This window comes from Annulohypoxylon maeteangense (assembly GCF_022496945.1).
Source record: "Annulohypoxylon maeteangense strain CBS 123835 unplaced genomic scaffold GGS22scaffold_19, whole genome shotgun sequence".
In the NCBI taxonomy this organism is placed as follows: Eukaryota; Fungi; Ascomycota; class Sordariomycetes; order Xylariales; family Hypoxylaceae; genus Annulohypoxylon; species Annulohypoxylon maeteangense.
The window spans coordinates 101,574-119,591 of NW_025953266.1; the positions used below are offsets into that span (position 1 = coordinate 101,574).

At 45.6% G+C, this 18,018-nt stretch overlaps 7 protein-coding genes across 7 annotated transcripts; 4 read left to right on the top strand and 3 right to left on the bottom strand.

Annotated features, from left to right (window-relative positions):
- Positions 1-70: 70 nt before the first annotated feature.
- Positions 71-1,360, bottom strand: GGS22DRAFT_172165 (ribosomal protein S5). The gene is made up of 3 exons (XM_047962707.1): positions 957-1,360; positions 565-822; positions 71-507 (listed from the first exon to the last, which is right to left on the bottom strand). Exons 1-3 carry the CDS (start codon positions 1,224-1,226, stop codon positions 250-252), a joined length of 786 nt encoding a protein of 261 aa, XP_047815271.1. The 5' UTR covers positions 1,227-1,360; the 3' UTR covers positions 71-249.
- A 4,482-nt stretch (positions 1,361-5,842) lies between these two features.
- GGS22DRAFT_58080 (thiosulfate sulfurtransferase) lies at positions 5,843-7,231 on the bottom strand. The gene is made up of 2 exons (XM_047967463.1): positions 6,118-7,231; positions 5,843-6,052 (listed from the first exon to the last, which is right to left on the bottom strand). The coding sequence occupies exons 1-2, from the start codon at positions 7,074-7,076 to the stop codon at positions 5,998-6,000; spliced, it is 1,014 nt and encodes a 337-aa protein (XP_047815272.1). The 5' UTR covers positions 7,077-7,231; the 3' UTR covers positions 5,843-5,997.
- A 437-nt stretch (positions 7,232-7,668) lies between these two features.
- Positions 7,669-8,456, top strand: GGS22DRAFT_172168 (anaphase-promoting complex subunit 11). Its single transcript, XM_047962708.1, has 4 exons — positions 7,669-7,943; positions 8,017-8,048; positions 8,107-8,170; positions 8,223-8,456. The coding sequence occupies exons 1-4, from the start codon at positions 7,802-7,804 to the stop codon at positions 8,300-8,302; spliced, it is 318 nt and encodes a 105-aa protein (XP_047815273.1). The 5' UTR covers positions 7,669-7,801; the 3' UTR covers positions 8,303-8,456.
- A 176-nt stretch (positions 8,457-8,632) lies between these two features.
- Positions 8,633-10,138, top strand: GGS22DRAFT_58092 (uncharacterized protein). Its single transcript, XM_047967464.1, has 2 exons — positions 8,633-8,709; positions 8,849-10,138. The coding sequence occupies exon 2, from the start codon at positions 9,037-9,039 to the stop codon at positions 9,778-9,780; it is 744 nt and encodes a 247-aa protein (XP_047815274.1). The 5' UTR covers positions 8,633-8,709; positions 8,849-9,036; the 3' UTR covers positions 9,781-10,138.
- Positions 10,139-11,472: 1,334 nt separating this feature from the next.
- Positions 11,473-12,563, top strand: GGS22DRAFT_58125 (uncharacterized protein). Its single transcript, XM_047967465.1, has 3 exons — positions 11,473-11,763; positions 11,832-11,960; positions 12,064-12,563. The coding sequence occupies exons 1-3, from the start codon at positions 11,656-11,658 to the stop codon at positions 12,352-12,354; spliced, it is 528 nt and encodes a 175-aa protein (XP_047815275.1). The 5' UTR covers positions 11,473-11,655; the 3' UTR covers positions 12,355-12,563.
- On the bottom strand, positions 12,434-13,929 carry GGS22DRAFT_58131 (uncharacterized protein). Its single transcript, XM_047967467.1, has 3 exons — positions 13,414-13,929; positions 12,590-13,308; positions 12,434-12,508 (listed from the first exon to the last, which is right to left on the bottom strand). The coding sequence occupies exons 1-2, from the start codon at positions 13,754-13,756 to the stop codon at positions 12,773-12,775; spliced, it is 879 nt and encodes a 292-aa protein (XP_047815276.1). The 5' UTR covers positions 13,757-13,929; the 3' UTR covers positions 12,434-12,508; positions 12,590-12,772.
- Positions 13,521-17,981, top strand: GGS22DRAFT_172176 (tRNA synthetases class II (A)-domain-containing protein). Its single transcript, XM_047962709.1, has 7 exons — positions 13,521-13,637; positions 13,936-14,457; positions 14,583-14,755; positions 14,815-14,825; positions 14,895-14,919; positions 14,974-17,391; positions 17,446-17,981. The coding sequence occupies exons 2-7, from the start codon at positions 14,103-14,105 to the stop codon at positions 17,620-17,622; spliced, it is 3,159 nt and encodes a 1,052-aa protein (XP_047815277.1). The 5' UTR covers positions 13,521-13,637; positions 13,936-14,102; the 3' UTR covers positions 17,623-17,981.
- Positions 17,982-18,018: the final 37 nt, after the last annotated feature.

Genomic DNA, 18,018 nt, shown 5'->3' on the forward strand with positions numbered 1-18,018 from the left:
TTATCCCTTACGATTTCGATAGTTGAAGACGTGTTAGACACTTGTTCGTACGACATGTCTCTATCGCACGCGTAGGGACAATGTATTATCGGTAATACCCTGAGTTGCACAATGCATGAAGTCAAGTTAATTGTTCATTGTCAGAATGAAGCTGCCATTTTTGCTGCCCTAGTCTGATGCCTGCCTACCTGGCACCGATGCAATTAGAAATCAAGAACGAATCCACGCCGAATGCCCAGAATTCTGCATTTAGTATCTCTTTCCTTCCCGGAGAGTATCCGCGTATTCCTCCAACGGGCTTCGGATCAATTTCGTCTCGGACCACAGGTTGGGCGTCAAGAATCCGTAGCTGTTGGAGATAGCAGCGAAGGTGGCCTTTAGGGTGTTCTCCAGGGTCTTGGTGGAACCGGATGAGGAGGTGTAGGCGTCCTCAATACCGGCAAGTTGCAAGAGACGCTTGACGGCAGGAGACGCAACAATCTGGGTACCACGAGGAGCAGGGATAAGCTAGAGAAAATATTAGTATCAGATCAGCTATTGGTTTGATTTTGGCTTTCAACATACTCGGACAGTGACGGAACCACACTTTCCGCTCTCCTTGACGGGCAGAGAGTGAGGGAGACCAAGGTTGGTACCCCAGTAACCACGTCGGACGGGGATGACGCTAAGCTTGGCGATGATAATCGCGGCGCGGATGGCAGTAGCGACTTCCTTGGAGGTCTTGATGCCAAGACCAACGTGACCTTCGGAGTCACCAATGATGACGATGGCCTTAAATCGGGTTCGCTGACCAGCACGGGTCTGCTTCTGGACGGGCTTGATCTGTATTTGGGATTCTGGTTAGTATTTTGACTCCTGTTCTGAAATTGCGCGATTATCTGGGATATTTGGAATATTTGGAATGAAGGTTTCGTGAAATAGTGAAAATTTCGAAATTTCCACAGGTAATACCGTACCTTCATGACCTCATCCTTTAGCTTGGGTAGGAAGAAGTCGACAATCTGGTACTCCTTGATGGGTAGAGAGTGTAGGTAGATCTCCTCCATGCTCTTGATCTTGCCAGCCTTCACGAGACGGCCAAGCTTGGTGACAGGCATCCACTCCTTTTCGCTGTCCTTCGCACCACCACGACGGCCACGGCCTCTGCCACGACCACGACCGCGATCGCCGCCTCGGTCACCTCGAGATCCAAATCCGCCGCCACGAGCACCGCCTCGGTCAGCCATGTTGTATTATTTTTCGGAAAGGGTTTGGCTGTTTCGTAGTTAGTAAAGAAGATTGCGCAATGCGAAGCTCCCGAATTGAGCTTTTCGTGGTCGCGGAGTTGAGGTTGACTAAAGTCGAAAATTGTATTTTTACGTGGTGGAGGGGCCAAATAATAATTTTGGAATTTACACATGAGTTTGTGGGAAACAGCCCCAGCCGAAATGGTCTGTGCACCACTACCAAGTCTCCGATAAGACGATAAGATATGTACATGTATACTTCCTGATATGATGTATCTAAGTACCTAACTTAAGATCGTCATCAAATGGTAGAGAGGGGGGATAACCTAACATACCCCCCTGTACATAACCTAAACAACTAGCCCTCTTGGGGAATTAGTGGGCTATAGCCACGTTTAGGCCAACTAAAAGTCTTCTAGCCACATTAGCCACACCTGGGCCACACACTCGTCATACTCAAGTGCGTGCAACCAATTGCATCTCTTCAATTAAGAATTAATCGCATCTATTAGCCTTATGCCCGAGCTCCGAGGGTTATTGTGTCGCAACGAAACGTAGGGAAAAATTAACACTTGTCGGAGTTTCCGGAGTTCCCAATCGGGCTAATCTTCGAATCTTATCAATTTATGAAAAAGCATATATCTTATAGAACGTGATTATATTTAAAAAATGCAGCAGATTTTGCTCATTTGAAACATATAAGTTTTATATTATATATATAAAAACTGATGAAGTTATTAAATTATAAAGATTAAAAACATTGAAATTACGTAATTTTTGGACGCATATATCATTACGTCAGCCCACCAAGCCGGATATTCGGACTTACCGAAAAAGGTCGACTTTTTAAAAGTATTTAATTTTAATTTTAATAAATTTAAGAAAATTTTAAATTATATAAAATAATTATTTTTAACTTTATAACTTTATTAATTCGAAAGTTATTTTAGTTTAAAGCTGGATTACATAAGGATGCATTGACCACCTTTCGATCCAGCCATGCGATCTCAAAGTGCGAAAGGATTCGAACCTGAACTTGAAAGAGTGGCCAGTGCGTCGAGAAGATTACATAATCAGTTTGGAAAGGACCCGCTATACTAGGGAGTGCACCCAATCAAAACGTTGAAGGCTAAGGGATGCATCCAATCAGGTCAGTGGATGGATTTAAGGTTCAACGATCAGTTCGAAATTAATTACATAATCAGTTGAATAAGCAGTTCAACAGTCAATTAAATAATCAGTTCAACAGCTAGTTCAGCAGTCAGTTGAACAGTTAGTTGAATAGTCAGTTGAATTAGCAGTTGAAAAAAAGGTTGAATTGAGAGATGAGTAATCGAACATGAAAGCGATGCACCCAATCAGGTAAGCAAATGAATTTAAGGTTTGACTAGCGTCTATTCAGGTGGTCCATGCGTATTGGAACCTGATTTTGGCCAGTTGAATCAGGTCAGTTCAACGATCAGTTCGAAAGTCAGTTGAATGAATAGTTCGAAAGTAAGTAATTCAGTATATTGATTACTTAGTCATCCTGACCTGATCTCCTCTCCCAGGTCAGGTCAGGGACCTGACCTAGAAGATGACCTGGGAGCAGTTTTAATAAGACCTTATATACGAAGTAATCAATCGAATTCAGTTCATAAAAAAGGTGGCGGGGGGATTCGAAACCAGGGTTTAAAAGGTGGCCAGTGCGTTGAAAGAGAGATTTCGTAAGCACCCTAGTTGAATCCCTGATACTTGATTGGGTGTTGTGCTTGAATAAGTGGATCTCCTCCCAATTGCCCCTAAAAGGACTGCTTGATCAACTAGATTCAGGGGTTTTCTACTTCGATTATATAAGCTGTTATCCCCTCCCAAGGTCAGGTTTCCTGACCTTGAACTGATCGAACTGAACTGATCGAACTGAACTGATCTAATAACTGATCCAGGTCCTGGATCAGGGACTGATTGACTGACTATTCAACTGACTTTTGAACTGGTCTAAGGACTGATCCCTGATTGGGTGCATCCCCTTCAATTGATTACCTAATCTTCGATTTTACTGATCTTTGATTGACTTACTTACCCACCTGCCTACTTTTCTACTTACTTTTGAACTGACTATTCGATCAATCCTGGGACTGATTTACTAACTATCGAACTGACCGTTGAACTGATCGAATAACTGATGGAGCGACTGGATTGGGGACTAATTTACTAACTTTCGAACCAATCGAAGGACTGAATTTAGGATTGACTTACTAGTAGACTGTTGAACTGATTTGCTGACTAATTTACTGACTGTTCGACCGATCGAACAACTAATCCAATCCTTGGATTGATCGGACTAATTGTTGAACTCGTTCTTATACTGATCGAACAACTGATCGAAAGACTTATTTACTAATCGATCTACTTACTATTGAACTAATCCAGGAAATGGATCAGGGACAGGATCAGGGACTTATCTGATTTATCGTCGAATCAGATTTGCTGACTAATTTCCTGACTGCTGAACTGACTTTCGAACTGATTAAACAACTGATCCTGTATCTGGATCAGGGACTGATTGACTGACTATTTAACCGATTATTCAACTGATCGAATATCTGATACGAGGACTGAACTAGGGACCGATTTACAGACTGGTCGATTAGCTGTTGAACTGATCGAATTACTGACTGTTAAACTATTACAGGGACTGATCTGACTAATCGTTGAACTTACCTTTGGACTGATCGAACAACTGATCCAGGACTGATTGACTGGCTATTCAACTGATCTAAGGACTAGATCAGGGACCGATTTACGAATTGATCTACTGACTGTTGAGCCGACCTTTGAACCGACTTTTGAACTGGATTAAGGACTGGATTAAAGACTGATTGACTGACTATTCAACTGACCTTTGAACTGATCTAAGGACTGGATCAGGGACTGATTTACTGACTGCTGAACTGACTGTTGAACTGATCCAGGTCCTGGATCAGGGACTGATTTACTGACTGCTGAACTGACTGTTGAACTGATCCAGGTCCTGGATCAGGGACTGATTGACTGATTATTCAACTAATCGAACAACTGATCCAGGGAGTGATCTGACTAATCGTTGAACTGACTTCTAATCTGATCCAGGGACTGGATCAAGAACTGATTTACTGACTTTCGGACCGACTTTTGAACTGTTCAAACAACTGATCTGGGGACTAAATCAGGGACTGACCTGACTAATCACTTAATCGACTGTTGAACTGATCTAGGAACTGGATCGGGGACTTATCTGACTGATCGCTGTTCCGGATGTGCTGACTAATTTACTGACTGCTGAACTGACTTTTGAACTGATCAAATAACTAATCTAGGGACTGAATTAGGGACCGATTTATAGACTTATTCATTAGCTGTTCAACTGATCGAACAACTGATCTAGTTCCTGGACTAGGGACTGATTTACTGACTAATCAACTGACAGTTGAACTGATCGGAGGACTGATCGAAGGACTGATCGAAGGACTGATCGATGAACCGTTCAAGGAACTGGATCAGGGACCGATTTACTAACTGTTGAACTGTTCTAGGGACTGGATGAAGGACTGATTTACTAATTGATCTATTGACTGACGAACTGATCGAATAACCGATCCAACAACTGATCTAGGGACTTAATTTTGATTGAACTGATTGAACTGATTGAACTGAACTGATCGATTACTTAATCAGTTTTTCAACAAAGAAAGGATTACATAATCAGAAACTAGAGGATGCACCCAATCAGAGCACTAAGCACTGGAGGATGCATCCAATAAAAAGCTTTAATAATTGAAGCTAGGGCGGCGCTAGAGGGATTTAGCGGCTTTCGAGGTGGTCAAGGCGACTTTTTGAGCCAATTAGCAAGCTTGGAGCTCGGGATGTGTGTTCCCGGCACGGGGACCTCCTGTTTAGTAATATCTTTTGAAATTTAAACCTTTATATTACTTTTTTATTTTTTACGTTAAAATTAAGATAATTCAGGTTTTATTATTTTGGTAATTAATTAGTAATCAATCACTGATTAATCAGTCATTAATCAGTGATTAATTACTGATTAATTATGGGACTTAGAACTAGTTGGGTAATTTCAAAAAAATAGTTGAAATAGTTGCTACCCAATTAAGAAAGGTGGACCCATGTGCGGTGGCGTATTCCTAAGCAGTGGCTCGGCACATAAGTGGCTCAGGTGAACGAGGTGGGTAAATTTTTTCATGAAATTTAGCCAATCATTGACTTTCATTTAGGGTCCACTTCTTGCCAAATTTAGCTAGCTGTTTAGGTCAAGTACAAGGGGGTATGTTAGGTGATCAGGTTTCTGTTCACAGCGGTATTTCGTGAAGGCTGCTTGTTGCAAGTTACTATGTCACGACTCATACCGAAATCATGAAAATGCATATATCAATACTCATTTACCATATTCTAATGCAATACGCCAATACAGAATTCATAACCTAGTCCCCATGTCGCCGTAGCCGTGAAAACCTCGCGGTTGCATCGTAAAGGTCTAGGTCATATTTACACAATAGGAATTAGATTTTTGGTACCTGAATAACCCTGGACCAAATTGACTGTCCCAACACTAAGTGGAGTAAACCATGTAACATTCATGGATATTTGCTGCAAACGATGCAAGAGATGCACGATGCAGAGGATAACGAGGTATGTGTAAAGGATGTAGGTATTTAAATCGACAAAAGCACAACGAAGTCCTGAAAAAGGAGGGTATCTCATCGTCATTCCTGTCTCCGATTCAAACCTCCATCCCCTATTCATCCTTGCGAATTAATGAATCTGAAGTAATGACTCGTTGTGCCCACTCACTATTCATCTGTTAGTAACAAGAGAGAGGAAACAGCATAGATGTAGAAAACAGGGGTTAACTTACGTCCAGCTACCATCGTAGACCCTTCGAGTCTCAGGGGTACCATATCCTGCCTCTTCAAGAGCAGTGTCGACGACAACCGCTGTTACTCCGGTACCGCACGTTGAGATGATGGGCTTCGATGGGTCCACTCCTTTCTCCTTAAATAACTTTTGTAACTGCTCCTTTGGCAAGAATGCTTTCGTTTTGGGATCGAGAACAGCACTAAAAGGGATATTGATAGAACCTGGCATGTGGCCAGAAGAGAGGCCTTCTCTAGGCTCGGGATCCTTGCCGGTGAATCTGCCATTAGGTCTTGCATCAATAATCTGAACGCCCTCCGCACCTTCTTTGTTGGAGTCTAGGGCGACCTCCCGCACCTCTTCAAAGCTTGCGACCTTAACTTCGTCGGGTTTCGGAATCGGATACGGATTACACTCTACATTGTAGAGCTCGCCAGATTCTGTAGGATGTCCTTCTTCCACCCATATCTTAAAATTATTCAGGACATGTACCTTAGGATGACCGAATACTTTAAGAGTCCAGCCCACTCTTGGCGCACTGAAAATTCCCAACTCTTTTGAATCATATACAACCACCGTATCTTCCTTTCGGATACCGAGGGAACTCATCGCTTCGGCGAAGGTCTTGGGGCTTGGAAGCATATGGGGATATGGGCTTCGCTTGTCGATAACCTTATCAAGGTCGAAGAAGCGGGCCTTGGGTATTCGCTTCTCTCGGAAGACCTCAATACCTTTTCGTTCGTCATTTGGTAAGAACCAGGCGGCGCATAGGGGAATAACTCGGGGTTCGGGGCTGATGGATGAGGGCGGGCTTTTCTTAAGAGCTTCTGCTAGCTCATTAGGTGTGACTAGATAAGAAGAAAGATTTCGTCGCAGCTCTATAAAACCGATCTGGCATCTCTGAAAGCTTTGTCGCGGACGGAAGGCTCTTGTGGAGCGGAATATACCGAGCGTAGCCATAGCTAGACCGCTCAGAGGGGAGCTCTTGTGCGGGTTATGCACGTAAATGCTTGGATGTCGATCGTGAATATCCGTACTCGGGTGTGGCGACTCTTCAAGACAAGTTTTCTGGTTCAGTCGCCGTCCAGAAATGAGGAATTCAAATCAGTACCTCGTCCGGAAATGCCGTTGAGCAATTCTGATTGAATGGAACAAAGTGATGTTCGGATGAACGAATGATTCCCAGTTTGCTTGGTATCAGTTATGAAATTGCGAAATGCGGGGTCCTTATTAGAACCTGTAGTCGTCACTTCCTTTGTCGCATCCAATCCTAAGAGAGTAGATGCTTATATGTAAACAAATCAATGGGTGGTGAGGGAACGAACAGCAGATAGAGTTTGCGATGGCGTGAAGTGTAAATTCTACAATCTCTTACCCAGGTAGCCTTGGTGGTTGCCGATAAGCAGGGTTTACCTGACCGAAAAAGGCGCCTACCAGACATCGGATTGTAATGGTGGGGTACATTTTGCTAGCATCGGGTGCGGTGCCGGGCTAATACATATCGCGTTTTGATCTAGTGGAGTTGGACTATTGTGATCATTCATCACCCTACAAATCCTAATAATAATACACCAGTAACGCGAAATAAGTCAGAACACACTCTAGATTTACTAGTTTTTATTCTCCGCTTTGACAACTATTTTTCAAGGGCATCATTCGAAGTTACTCGAGAAAATAACCTCGCAATGAAGGTCAAGATCAAGCAATGGAATGCAGTTGCATCATGGAGGTGGGATCTTCCGGAAGACGACGTGTGTGGTATTTGTCAAGTCCATTTTGATGGAACTTGCCCAACTTGCAAATATCCAGGAGATGATTGTAGTCTTTGTGAGGAACTATTAAGTCTTATAATGTCTATTTTTTTTCTCTATAACTCTGGTTTTAACTGATTCTCTTTTAGTGTCCGGAAAATGTGGACACAACTTTCACATGGTTCGTGTTGAACAATGTGACTTTCTTTAGAGACCGAATAAACTGACGCTGTAAAAAGCACTGTATCATGGAGTGGATAAAGCAAGACTCAGCTAAAGGCCAATGTCCGATGTGTCGACAGAGTATGTTGAAACTCCTTTATATGATGGCGTCATTAACTAACATATTATACAGAGTTCGAATGGGGAACAGAGACTGGGATGCCTCAACAGTCTATTGAAGAGCAGCAAGACACAATAGTTGAGGATCAGTGATGACAGGATTTGGGCAATATCATACGTGTTTTGTTTTTATCTCTTCCGCTTTCTATACCCTTATGCCAATAGTCTTTTAACTTATGATGGAGTTTAGTCGGTGAAAGTAAGTGATCTTCACGCGCTCACCCCTCGCACTATACAATTATCTAACCTAATATTAATACTTAGAATTTGGATTATCATGGATCTGTCTACTATCTAGGTGCTTTGATGATTGGGGTTTGCTAATGCACCATTTGCTTATTTGCCTTCACATCAATTATTATCCGCTGCCCGCGACGAAGTTTGTCCCTGCATATGGCATCTCTTACCGAAAAAAGCCAAGACCCCCGAGCTTCCTGTTTCCCCACATGCAGATAAGATAGAAGCTCTAAAGGCTGTAAATGGCTGCAGAGACAACTAAGGTTAGGCAAGCTAGGCTTTCTCTTAGGTGGGTACCTGGGGAGGTACCACTCTGCCACTTCCATGGATGTCACTGCTTTGCAGCTTGCATGACACCACTTGGACACTTGCACCTGCAGTCTTCTAATTGATCACTTAAAGGTACTCCGGAGCAAACCATTTAAACTGTTTGGGGCCATTTCTTATCCATTAACTTCTCAACATATGGAGTCCTGGAGCCACGATGCGCCAACCTTCTTTTCAATATTTCCATCCTAACTTCTTTACCATTCCGCCATTTCCCGACCACAAATAACCATCCTCATGACCTCCGCTTGCCAACATTCGAGATGACGGAGCTTGTACCGGAACAGCCGCAAATGGCGGATGCTTCCCACGATTATAATCACGATCACGACCACGATCAAGATCTCGATCTCGACCCGCCTCCGTTTGCGCCTATCTTCACCCTCGTGAATAATACATCAACACGTACAACTCATCATCCTCATGTGCGCTACATCTTCAGCGACGATGATCCAGACATCCTGACACAAGCACTAGCCGAACTTGATACCGGTGCCGACGAATCATCCTCCGACCCAACCCTAAGGCGTAGTAGGGCTATGATATTGGACTTAGCACCCGACTCTAAAGGCGGTTATAACGTTGCTTGGGCCTCAAGCTTGTCGGCGTCATGGGCGGTGTTGGATACTCAACTGGACCATATACCTCCGCCTTCATCAGACGGAAGCAACGACGGCAACGATGGCGGAGATAATAGTGCTCGGGTTGATCGTCTGATGCTCCGGATCGATGGTATAGAGACTAGCGCTCTGGGCTCAGAGGGCGGGACTTCCGGAGATGCAAGCAGACAAGGCTCTGGTATCGCAAGCGGCGGTGGAAGCGGTCATCATGATCGTGAAAAGGGAGAGACCGAAGACTACACGAATATTGTAGACAAATTTGAAAGACGAATGACCACGTTACGAAAGATCGTCGAAGCTGGCGAGGAAAGGCGACGAATAATTGCTGCAGCATATACCACCGAGCCCATGCAAGAAGCAATAGAAGGGAATTACCCAGCATATTGACGGCGTTAAGAGGGATTCATACCTGTTCGACATGGCGCTTGGACTATTACGTTTGCAATATGTTGCACTGTTGGGGTATCTTTGAATTAATGGAACGACAACTAGAGTCGGACTTGTATCACCGACTGGAAAGATCACGAAGAATGTTAATCAGGAACACAGAACTGCAGATCGCCACATTGATTGGAAGAGCGTCATACGGAACTATGAAGCTAAGACCATGTGTTATGTGCCATGTGGCTTAGGCATATTGGAGGGAGATTTGACTTAGACAGTCCACGAGTTATTAATGAGGACTTATGCATCTACACCAATCTCATGATGTTGACATTACCATAAGTCCTTTGAAGGCCTTCGGTGTGTTAATTTGGTAATTGACACGACATGTATTACGCGGATGGTATATGGGTTACAAAGTCACCTTGTAACTAGCCTCTAAGATGTCCCTAGGGTTTAATACTTATACTTATGATTATCAGGCTGTTGGTTTGGTGGAACATGGGTATTCTATGCCTACGAATTTGTCTCTTTTACCATTAGACACATAGATGAGTGGATGTTGAGGACTTATCGGCTATTCGCTTGGATTGTTTCGACTTGTCTTCTCTTGACTCAAGATGGCGTGGGAATAAGGCCACAAATGCTCCCTGGACCAAGGAGATATTGAGTGTCTTCTGTGTAGCTTAACTGTCATCTTGAATTTGTGAGGGACAGTCTCATACTATTTCATTAGTTTTTGCAATGCGTCCTATCCTACCTATTATATATATGAGTATTAGAGAGACGTAACACCAATAAAACAAGGCATTACACTATTGATGACAGGATTAAATATAATAATAAATATAGGCTTATCACCCTTAACTAACAAGATATAAATCATCCGAAGTGGTGATATTGATTACCTACCTGGTCAGCTTGGTCTAAGTCAGGGGTTATCGTGAATCACGATACGAGCCTGCCTGTTATCCACTCTCCCGCTTTGCATTGCGCCTATTAATAAGTTTGCTAGTTGGATCCATAGGTGTTATATTAAATTAAACCTCGTTTCTTTACAAAAAAGGTATTGGAACTGAAGGATGTTGAAATAGAGCCGACTTGAATAAATATTGCAAATCACTGTTTCCTAATGATCCTCGAGATCTGAGCACGGGCAAGCAACCTCGATCCGATCATCGCCATTTCCCCTTGGCGTTTTGTTTTGAGAACTCAAACTGTACGTAATTCGTAGTTGATGATACGACCCTGACGACGTTCAAAGCTTGCTTGTCGGTTCGTATGGATGTAACACGCGTCTCTCCTTCCCCGATCTGTCCCATCCCCTGACCGGACCCTTTAACTGCCAGGTGCCTTAAGCAAGCCTTAGCCCACCTGCCAACCTGCTAACGTTTATGAACTAACATCGGCCAGCCAACCACCCCCCGTCGCCCGAGACCTCTTTGAAACGCCAACTTTGTAACAAGTCTGCCGCAGATTGCGAGCAACGCCACCAAATACATACAAAGCCATTCAATTCACATTCACAATCACCAAGAAAAATTGGGTTCCCTCACCTCTTGTTCCCATCATCGATAATCCTTCTACCAACCCCTAGACTAAAGAAATCCATTGAAATAGCAACCTCCTGGTCCTTTCACCGCTGGGGAAAGGCTTGGCATTTCAATCTATCTTTTCTTCGCATTCTTTTGTTTCTTCTTCTCCTTCGCATTATTTGAGAGTTGGCTGGACCTATACCGGCGATCGCAGTGCGGTGCATTTTTCTTATTGACGGCCGTTGAATTTTCGCTTCTAATCAAACCTTTTATTCGACTTTATTGATTTTGCAATTGTTATTGATATTATTCGGATCGGAGACCTGAAGGCAGAGAAGTCATCATGTTTGGAAAGACACGTCTCCCGGTGTACGCACCGTCGGCGGACCAGCTGGTACGCCGTCAATATGTCGAGGAGAATGGTCGTTATGTCTGGTTCTGGTATACTCGGGTACGTATTAGCCTACCAACTCATCTATATTAATTGGTAAAAAGCATATGACTAACGCCACATTACAGACAGGCGTTATCGTCAAGTGGTCTCTATTTCTCGGTATCACCATCCTACTAGCGCTGTACCTCATCCTCGGACGCATGCACGCCAAGAAGCGCGTGAATAGAGGAATGAAGCCGATGGCGTACCACGGCGTAAGTACCCCTTTTCCCATCTCTATCTTCCCTACCCCCCCCCTAAACGCCACCACCCTAACTCCATAAATCCGTCGATCGACCCGAACTAACGCCCATCTAGTGGCTACTCTCCCGCCAAGAAAGAGCCGGCGTCGACCCACGCTACGCATGGCCCCAATCTTCATATACCAACTACCCGGCGCCGGGTTACGGACCGCCTCCGGGTGGTGCATACGGCATGCACGCGATGCCCCCTCCAGTCTACGACCCGAACAACCGCCCACCAATGTACGAGGGAGGCCCGCCGCCGTTCGGAGGCACCAAGGTCGATCCTATGCAGACCGGCGTCACTGCACCTACCGGGGGCGACTATGCGCCACCTCCCGGACCACCTCCGGCTGCGCAACGATAGATGATGATCGGGCGACGACGGAGGTGCGGATGGGAATGAGGATAGGAAAAGGGTGGGGTTGGCGTGTACGATGAATGGACGACCTATGGATGTGTTACACTAGAAGCCTATTAAGCTGCTAAGTAAGCCTGTAGTACAGGACAGAGCAAGCAGGCTGGGCAAAAAAAACATGGATGAGCTGTTGTGCTGTACGATTCAGGGCCAGAATGAATAATCCTATTGCAAAACTACCTACATAACATACCCAAGTCTCACGAATACCGCTTTGCCTGCATTCCGTGCTAAGAGAACATGTATGTGAAACTCCGGGTTGCGCCTTCAAGTGATCAATTGTCGAAATAAGATGTTCCCGCTATTCGCCTGGGTATATAGAACAAGCCAAACTCCGTATATCGCGTTTATAATTTGTTTCGTCCCTTCAGTCTACTTCCATAGCATCCGGGTCGTCGTTGTAAATGGCTTCTACCCCGTTGTGATTTGCGAAACCGTTTGATATTTCGTTGGGGATCCCATTCGACATTGAGTGTGAATTTGCAGGAATTGGAGTGGATGAGGTTTCTTGTTCTCGCTCCTCTTTTTGCTTCTCCCTGACTCTTTGTCGCGCCTCGATGATGGCTTTTCTGACGCTGTCCTGCTCCTTTGGAACTGTCAAGGAGGAAGGTTCACTGTACAGGACCATCTGCATGCCCGCGAGCTCGCCGTCGCTGTTGGCTAGCACGGACGGCGGGATGCGGTTCTGCATGAGGTGCTTCTCTATATCCGGTATAAAGACCAAGCGGCCTTCGCCGTCGGACTCGCTCTCAGAGAGCTCATCGTCGAGGTTGTAGATGTACACTTTGTGCTTCGAGTCGTCGAGTTGCATTGTGTCGTCCTCGGGAATTTGCGTCAGTGCGCATTCGGTTGGCCTAAGTTTCGGACTCTCGACTGGGACGTAGAGTTTGTTGCCATTTTTCTCTGTGGTGGGAGGGACGATGTTAGAAGTATATTTCTCGCAATTGGTGAAAGAGGATATGGTAGTGAATGAAGGTGAATAGAGGTGAATGGAGGTGAAACACTTACCCAGGTTGAGGAGACTCAGTCTCTTGGATAGTCTTTCATTGTCCTGAGACTCGGCTTTCCTCTTGCGCATCTTGCGCATCCCTCCACCGACATCGAGAGTGTAGTGCTGGTTATGGTGTTGGTATTGCCGCGGTTGTTGTGTGAAGTTCGAATTGGAATGATAATAATAGTGGGAGGCATTGGAATTGGGGTTCGGATAATTGGATATGGAAACTGGTGGAAGACTGATCCCGGCAGCGGCAGCAGCAACGGTGTTAGCGGGGAGGTACATAGCTCTAGGATTGGCTTGCTGGAAGGCGGAAAGAGCGATTGCGGGAGAGCCTGGACCAATTTCGACGTCCATGCTTTCGATCTAACTTTGTCTAACTTCGAATTCCACCCTTATCGATTTCTTTTTCAACTACTGCCGCCACAGCGACAGCACATGTGCACCACTTGAGCAGCTATTCTTTGCAAGTACCACGGTACTATATATCGATGCACCGAGCTACAATCACCGACTTAATCATTAAAATAACTGACTATTGATTATTCTCTCTCGTAACCAATCAAATGCATAAATTCGAGATCCGATTGCGCTCGTAGGAGTCAGAGTACGTATCAGTGTTATCAAAAGAGACGGGTAGACGGGGGTCTAAATTGAGTTTTTTAAGTTTGGTTATTTAGGGGTCAATTGGTGTGAAAGGCGAATGAAATTCCAATGCGGCAGACCGTCGCCGTTTATAGGCGGCGCATCATTGAGTCACGCTTGTAGAACGTTCTATCCTTTTTCTACACAAGCAGCAGGTCCGACTACAAACATTCTTCGATTAACTTCCAAAGCAACTTCCAAAGCGACTTTCTCCACAACAACGAACAAATTCGGATCCTCGTCACGTTTATCATTATTTCTTTATTCTAATCCCCCAAACTCGTCCCGATTCTCGACTAAGACAGCCCCCAACACCCATAACACCCACGCCATCATGGGTGACCCCAAGTGGACCGGCGTAGGGGTTCGCAAGACCTTTCTCGAATTCTTCGAAAACCGAGGACACACGATAGGTACGCGACAGCAAAACACCACCACCCAATGCCTGGTGAATTTTAAGATGCATCTATACCATTATTTCGAACATTCTCTACATAATTACCAATTCAAAAATACTAATTTACTTCGTTTTTGCCAGTGCCCTCATCGTCTGTTGTCCCTCACAATGACCCCACCTTGCTCTTCACCAATGCGGGCATGAACCAATTCAAGCCCATATTCCTCGGCACCGTTGCGAGTACGGATGATATGTCCAAATTGAAGCGTGCCGTCGATACTCAGAAGTGTATACGCGCTGGTGGCAAACACAATGTACGATATCCTACGATATGAATTTCTTTATGTACTTGACTCTAACTAAAGCTGTGTAGGATCTCGACGAGTGAGTTTGGTGGTGACCCCGGTTAATCGCTGCCAAAAAACCCTGAACGTATGCTAATCGAACCTTTAGTGTCGGCAAAGACAGTTATCACCATGTAGGTGAATGCGCTTCACCAATACCCCTTCTCAGAAACTGACTAGAATTATAGACCTTCTTCGAGATGTTGGGTAACTGGTCCTTCGGCGACTATTTCAAAAAAGAGGCGATCGAATGGTCATGGGAACTCCTAACCAAAGTTTACGGGCTGGATCCCTCGAGACTCTACGTCACCTACTTCGAAGGCAACCCAGCCATGGACCTCCCACCCGATCTAGAGGCGAAGGACCTGTGGAAGTCAGTTGGCGTGCCGGAAGACCACATATTGCCAGGTAACATGAAGGACAACTTCTGGGAGATGGGCGACCAAGGTCCCTGCGGTCCTTGCTCTGAGGTTCACTATGACAAGGTTGGTGGCCGCAATGCCGCGCACCTAGTCAACCAAGACGACCCCTTGGTAGTGGAGATCTGGAATAACGTTTTCATCCAATTCGACCGTCAAAAAGATGGTTCGCTCAAGTCCTTGCCCGCCAAGCATGTCGATACGGGAATGGGTTTTGAGCGATTGGTATCGGCACTTCAGAACAAGAACTCCAACTATGCGACGGACATCTTCGCGCCACTCTTTGAAAAGATCCAGGAAGTCACGGGCGCACGACTCTACACCGACAAGTATGGAAAAGATGATGTGGACGGCATTGACACTGCTTACCGTGTAGTTGCTGATCACATACGATTGCTCGCTTTCTCCATATCCGATGGTGCTGCACCTAACAACGAGGGAAGAGGCTACGTCGTCCGCCGTGTGTTGCGCCGAGGTTCACGTTATGCTCGAAAATATTTTAACGCCGAAATCGGTAACTTCTTCTCCAGGATCCTACCTGCGCTAGTTGATCAAATGGGCGAACAGTTCCCAGAGCTCGTTAAGAAGCAGCAAGATATCAAGGAGATATTGGACGAGGAAGAAGAAGCATTTGCTCGAACTCTAGATCGTGGAGAGAAACAATTTGAGAAGTATGCGGCCCAGGCAGTTAACAGCGGAATAAAGAAGCTTTCGGGAGCAGATGTTTGGAGATTGTACGATACCTTTGGTTTCCCGGAAGATCTTACCAAGCTTATGGCCGAAGAGCGAGGCCTTGAAACCGACGAAAACGAAATTGCGATCGCAAGGGAGAAGGCTCGCGAGGCTAGCAAAGCAGTTAAGGAGACAGTACAGACATTTGCCAAGCTGAATGTCCATAAAATTGCCGAATTAAAGGACACTCTACAAATACCTGTTCCTGACGACGAGCCCAAGTTCTTCAAAAGCAAAATCGAGCCTACAATTGGAAAAGTTCAGCTTATCTACACTGGAACAGATTTCGCCAAGTCGACAAAGGATCTTCCACCGAATACCCCTTTTGGACTTCTACTCGACCGAACCAACTTCTACGCCGAGCAAGGTGGGCAGGTTGCCGACACGGGAAGAATTGTCATTGACGATGTTGCCGAGTTTGAAGTCCAAGACGTTCAGCAGTTCGGAGGTTACATAATTCACAACGGGTTCTTGAAGTACGGAGAACTTAAGGCAGGTGATAAGGTTATCTGCGAATATGATGAGCTAAGGAGACAGCCCATTCGAAACAACCACACAGGAACGCATATTCTCAATCATTCCCTGCGAGAGGTACTGGGTGACGAGGTTAACCAGAAGGGTTCACTTGTCGACCAGGAGAAGCTCCGATTCGACTTTTCCCACAAGGCAGCGGTTACTCTGCCCGAACTTAAGAAGATTGAGAATATGTCAAACGAGTATATTCGACAAAACTGCAATATCTTCTCCAAGGACGTCGAACTTGACGTTGCAAAGAAGATCAATGGTGTTCGCGCCGTCTTTGGCGAGACATATCCCAATCCAGTGCGAGTGGTCTCAGTCGGCGTTGACGTTGACATGCTACTCGAAGCACCTGAGAACCCTGAGTGGCGAAAAGTTAGTGTTGAGTTCTGCGGCGGTACACACGTCGACAAGACTGGCCACATCAAGGACCTTATCATCGTCGAAGAGAGTGGTATTGCAAAGGGTATCCGTCGTATTGTCGCATTCACGGGAGACGCCGCGCACCGTGTGCAACGCGAGGCCGAAGAGTTTTCCAAGCGTATCTCTGCTATCGACGCCCTGCCATTTGGCCCCGAGAAAGAGGCCGAAGTCAAGCAAACCACTGTCGACCTTAACCAACTCGTCGTCTCGACCCTCACTAAGGAGGATCTGAAGACACGTTTCGCTAAGGTGGTCAAGTCTGTTGTGGACGAGCAGAAGAAGCGACAGAAGGCTGAGAGCAAGACTGCGCTCGACACAGTGACCGCTCATTTTGCGAAGGACGAGAATAAGGAGGCTAAACACTTTATTGGACACCTCCCGATCTCGGCCAATGCGAAGGCTGTTGCCGATGTGGTCAACCATTTCAAGAGCAAGGACAAGGATAGGTCGGTGTATATCTTTGGAGGTAGTCAGGCCGAAGGCACTGTCGTGCACGGTGTATATGTTGGAACGGTAAGCTCAATATCTCGCCAACCTTGAAAGGAAAAGTACTAATAACCACTACAGCACTTCGCATCTCAAGGCGTCACCGCCGAGAGCTGGTCCCAGGCTGTTAGCCAGGTAGTGGGCGGCAAGTCTGGCGGAAAAGAGCCGACCCGCCAAGGCCAGGGCACAAACGCGGATAAGATTGACGAGGCGGTTGCCGTCGCCGAGAAGTGGCTCGCCGAGAAATTGAAGATTTGAATTTCCCATCGGCATGAAGCCCGTTTGACCGGTTCTGTTTAGTTCAGCTTATGTACTATACCATCGAGCTATGCCGTCGGCTTTCTCGAATTATCTAGGCTGACACTACGCACGGGCATCGAATTCCCTTATGGACTCTTATCTTAGGTAGCTAAGCAGACGAGGAAAGGAAACTCTACTTACGGCTACGTGGAGGTAAAGAAGATGTGAAGTAGAGTAGGGGGAAAAGAGATACCAAGAAACTAAAAACGCTACCTAGGGGATGGGAAGCAAAAGTCTGTTATAGATGCCAGGCTAGACACTGAAGTAGGAGTCGCGACGGCTCGAGATATGCAATGCAATGGTATTTGCGTTTGTGATTAAAATGTTTTTATCGTGGTGTTTGAGTGCAATGCA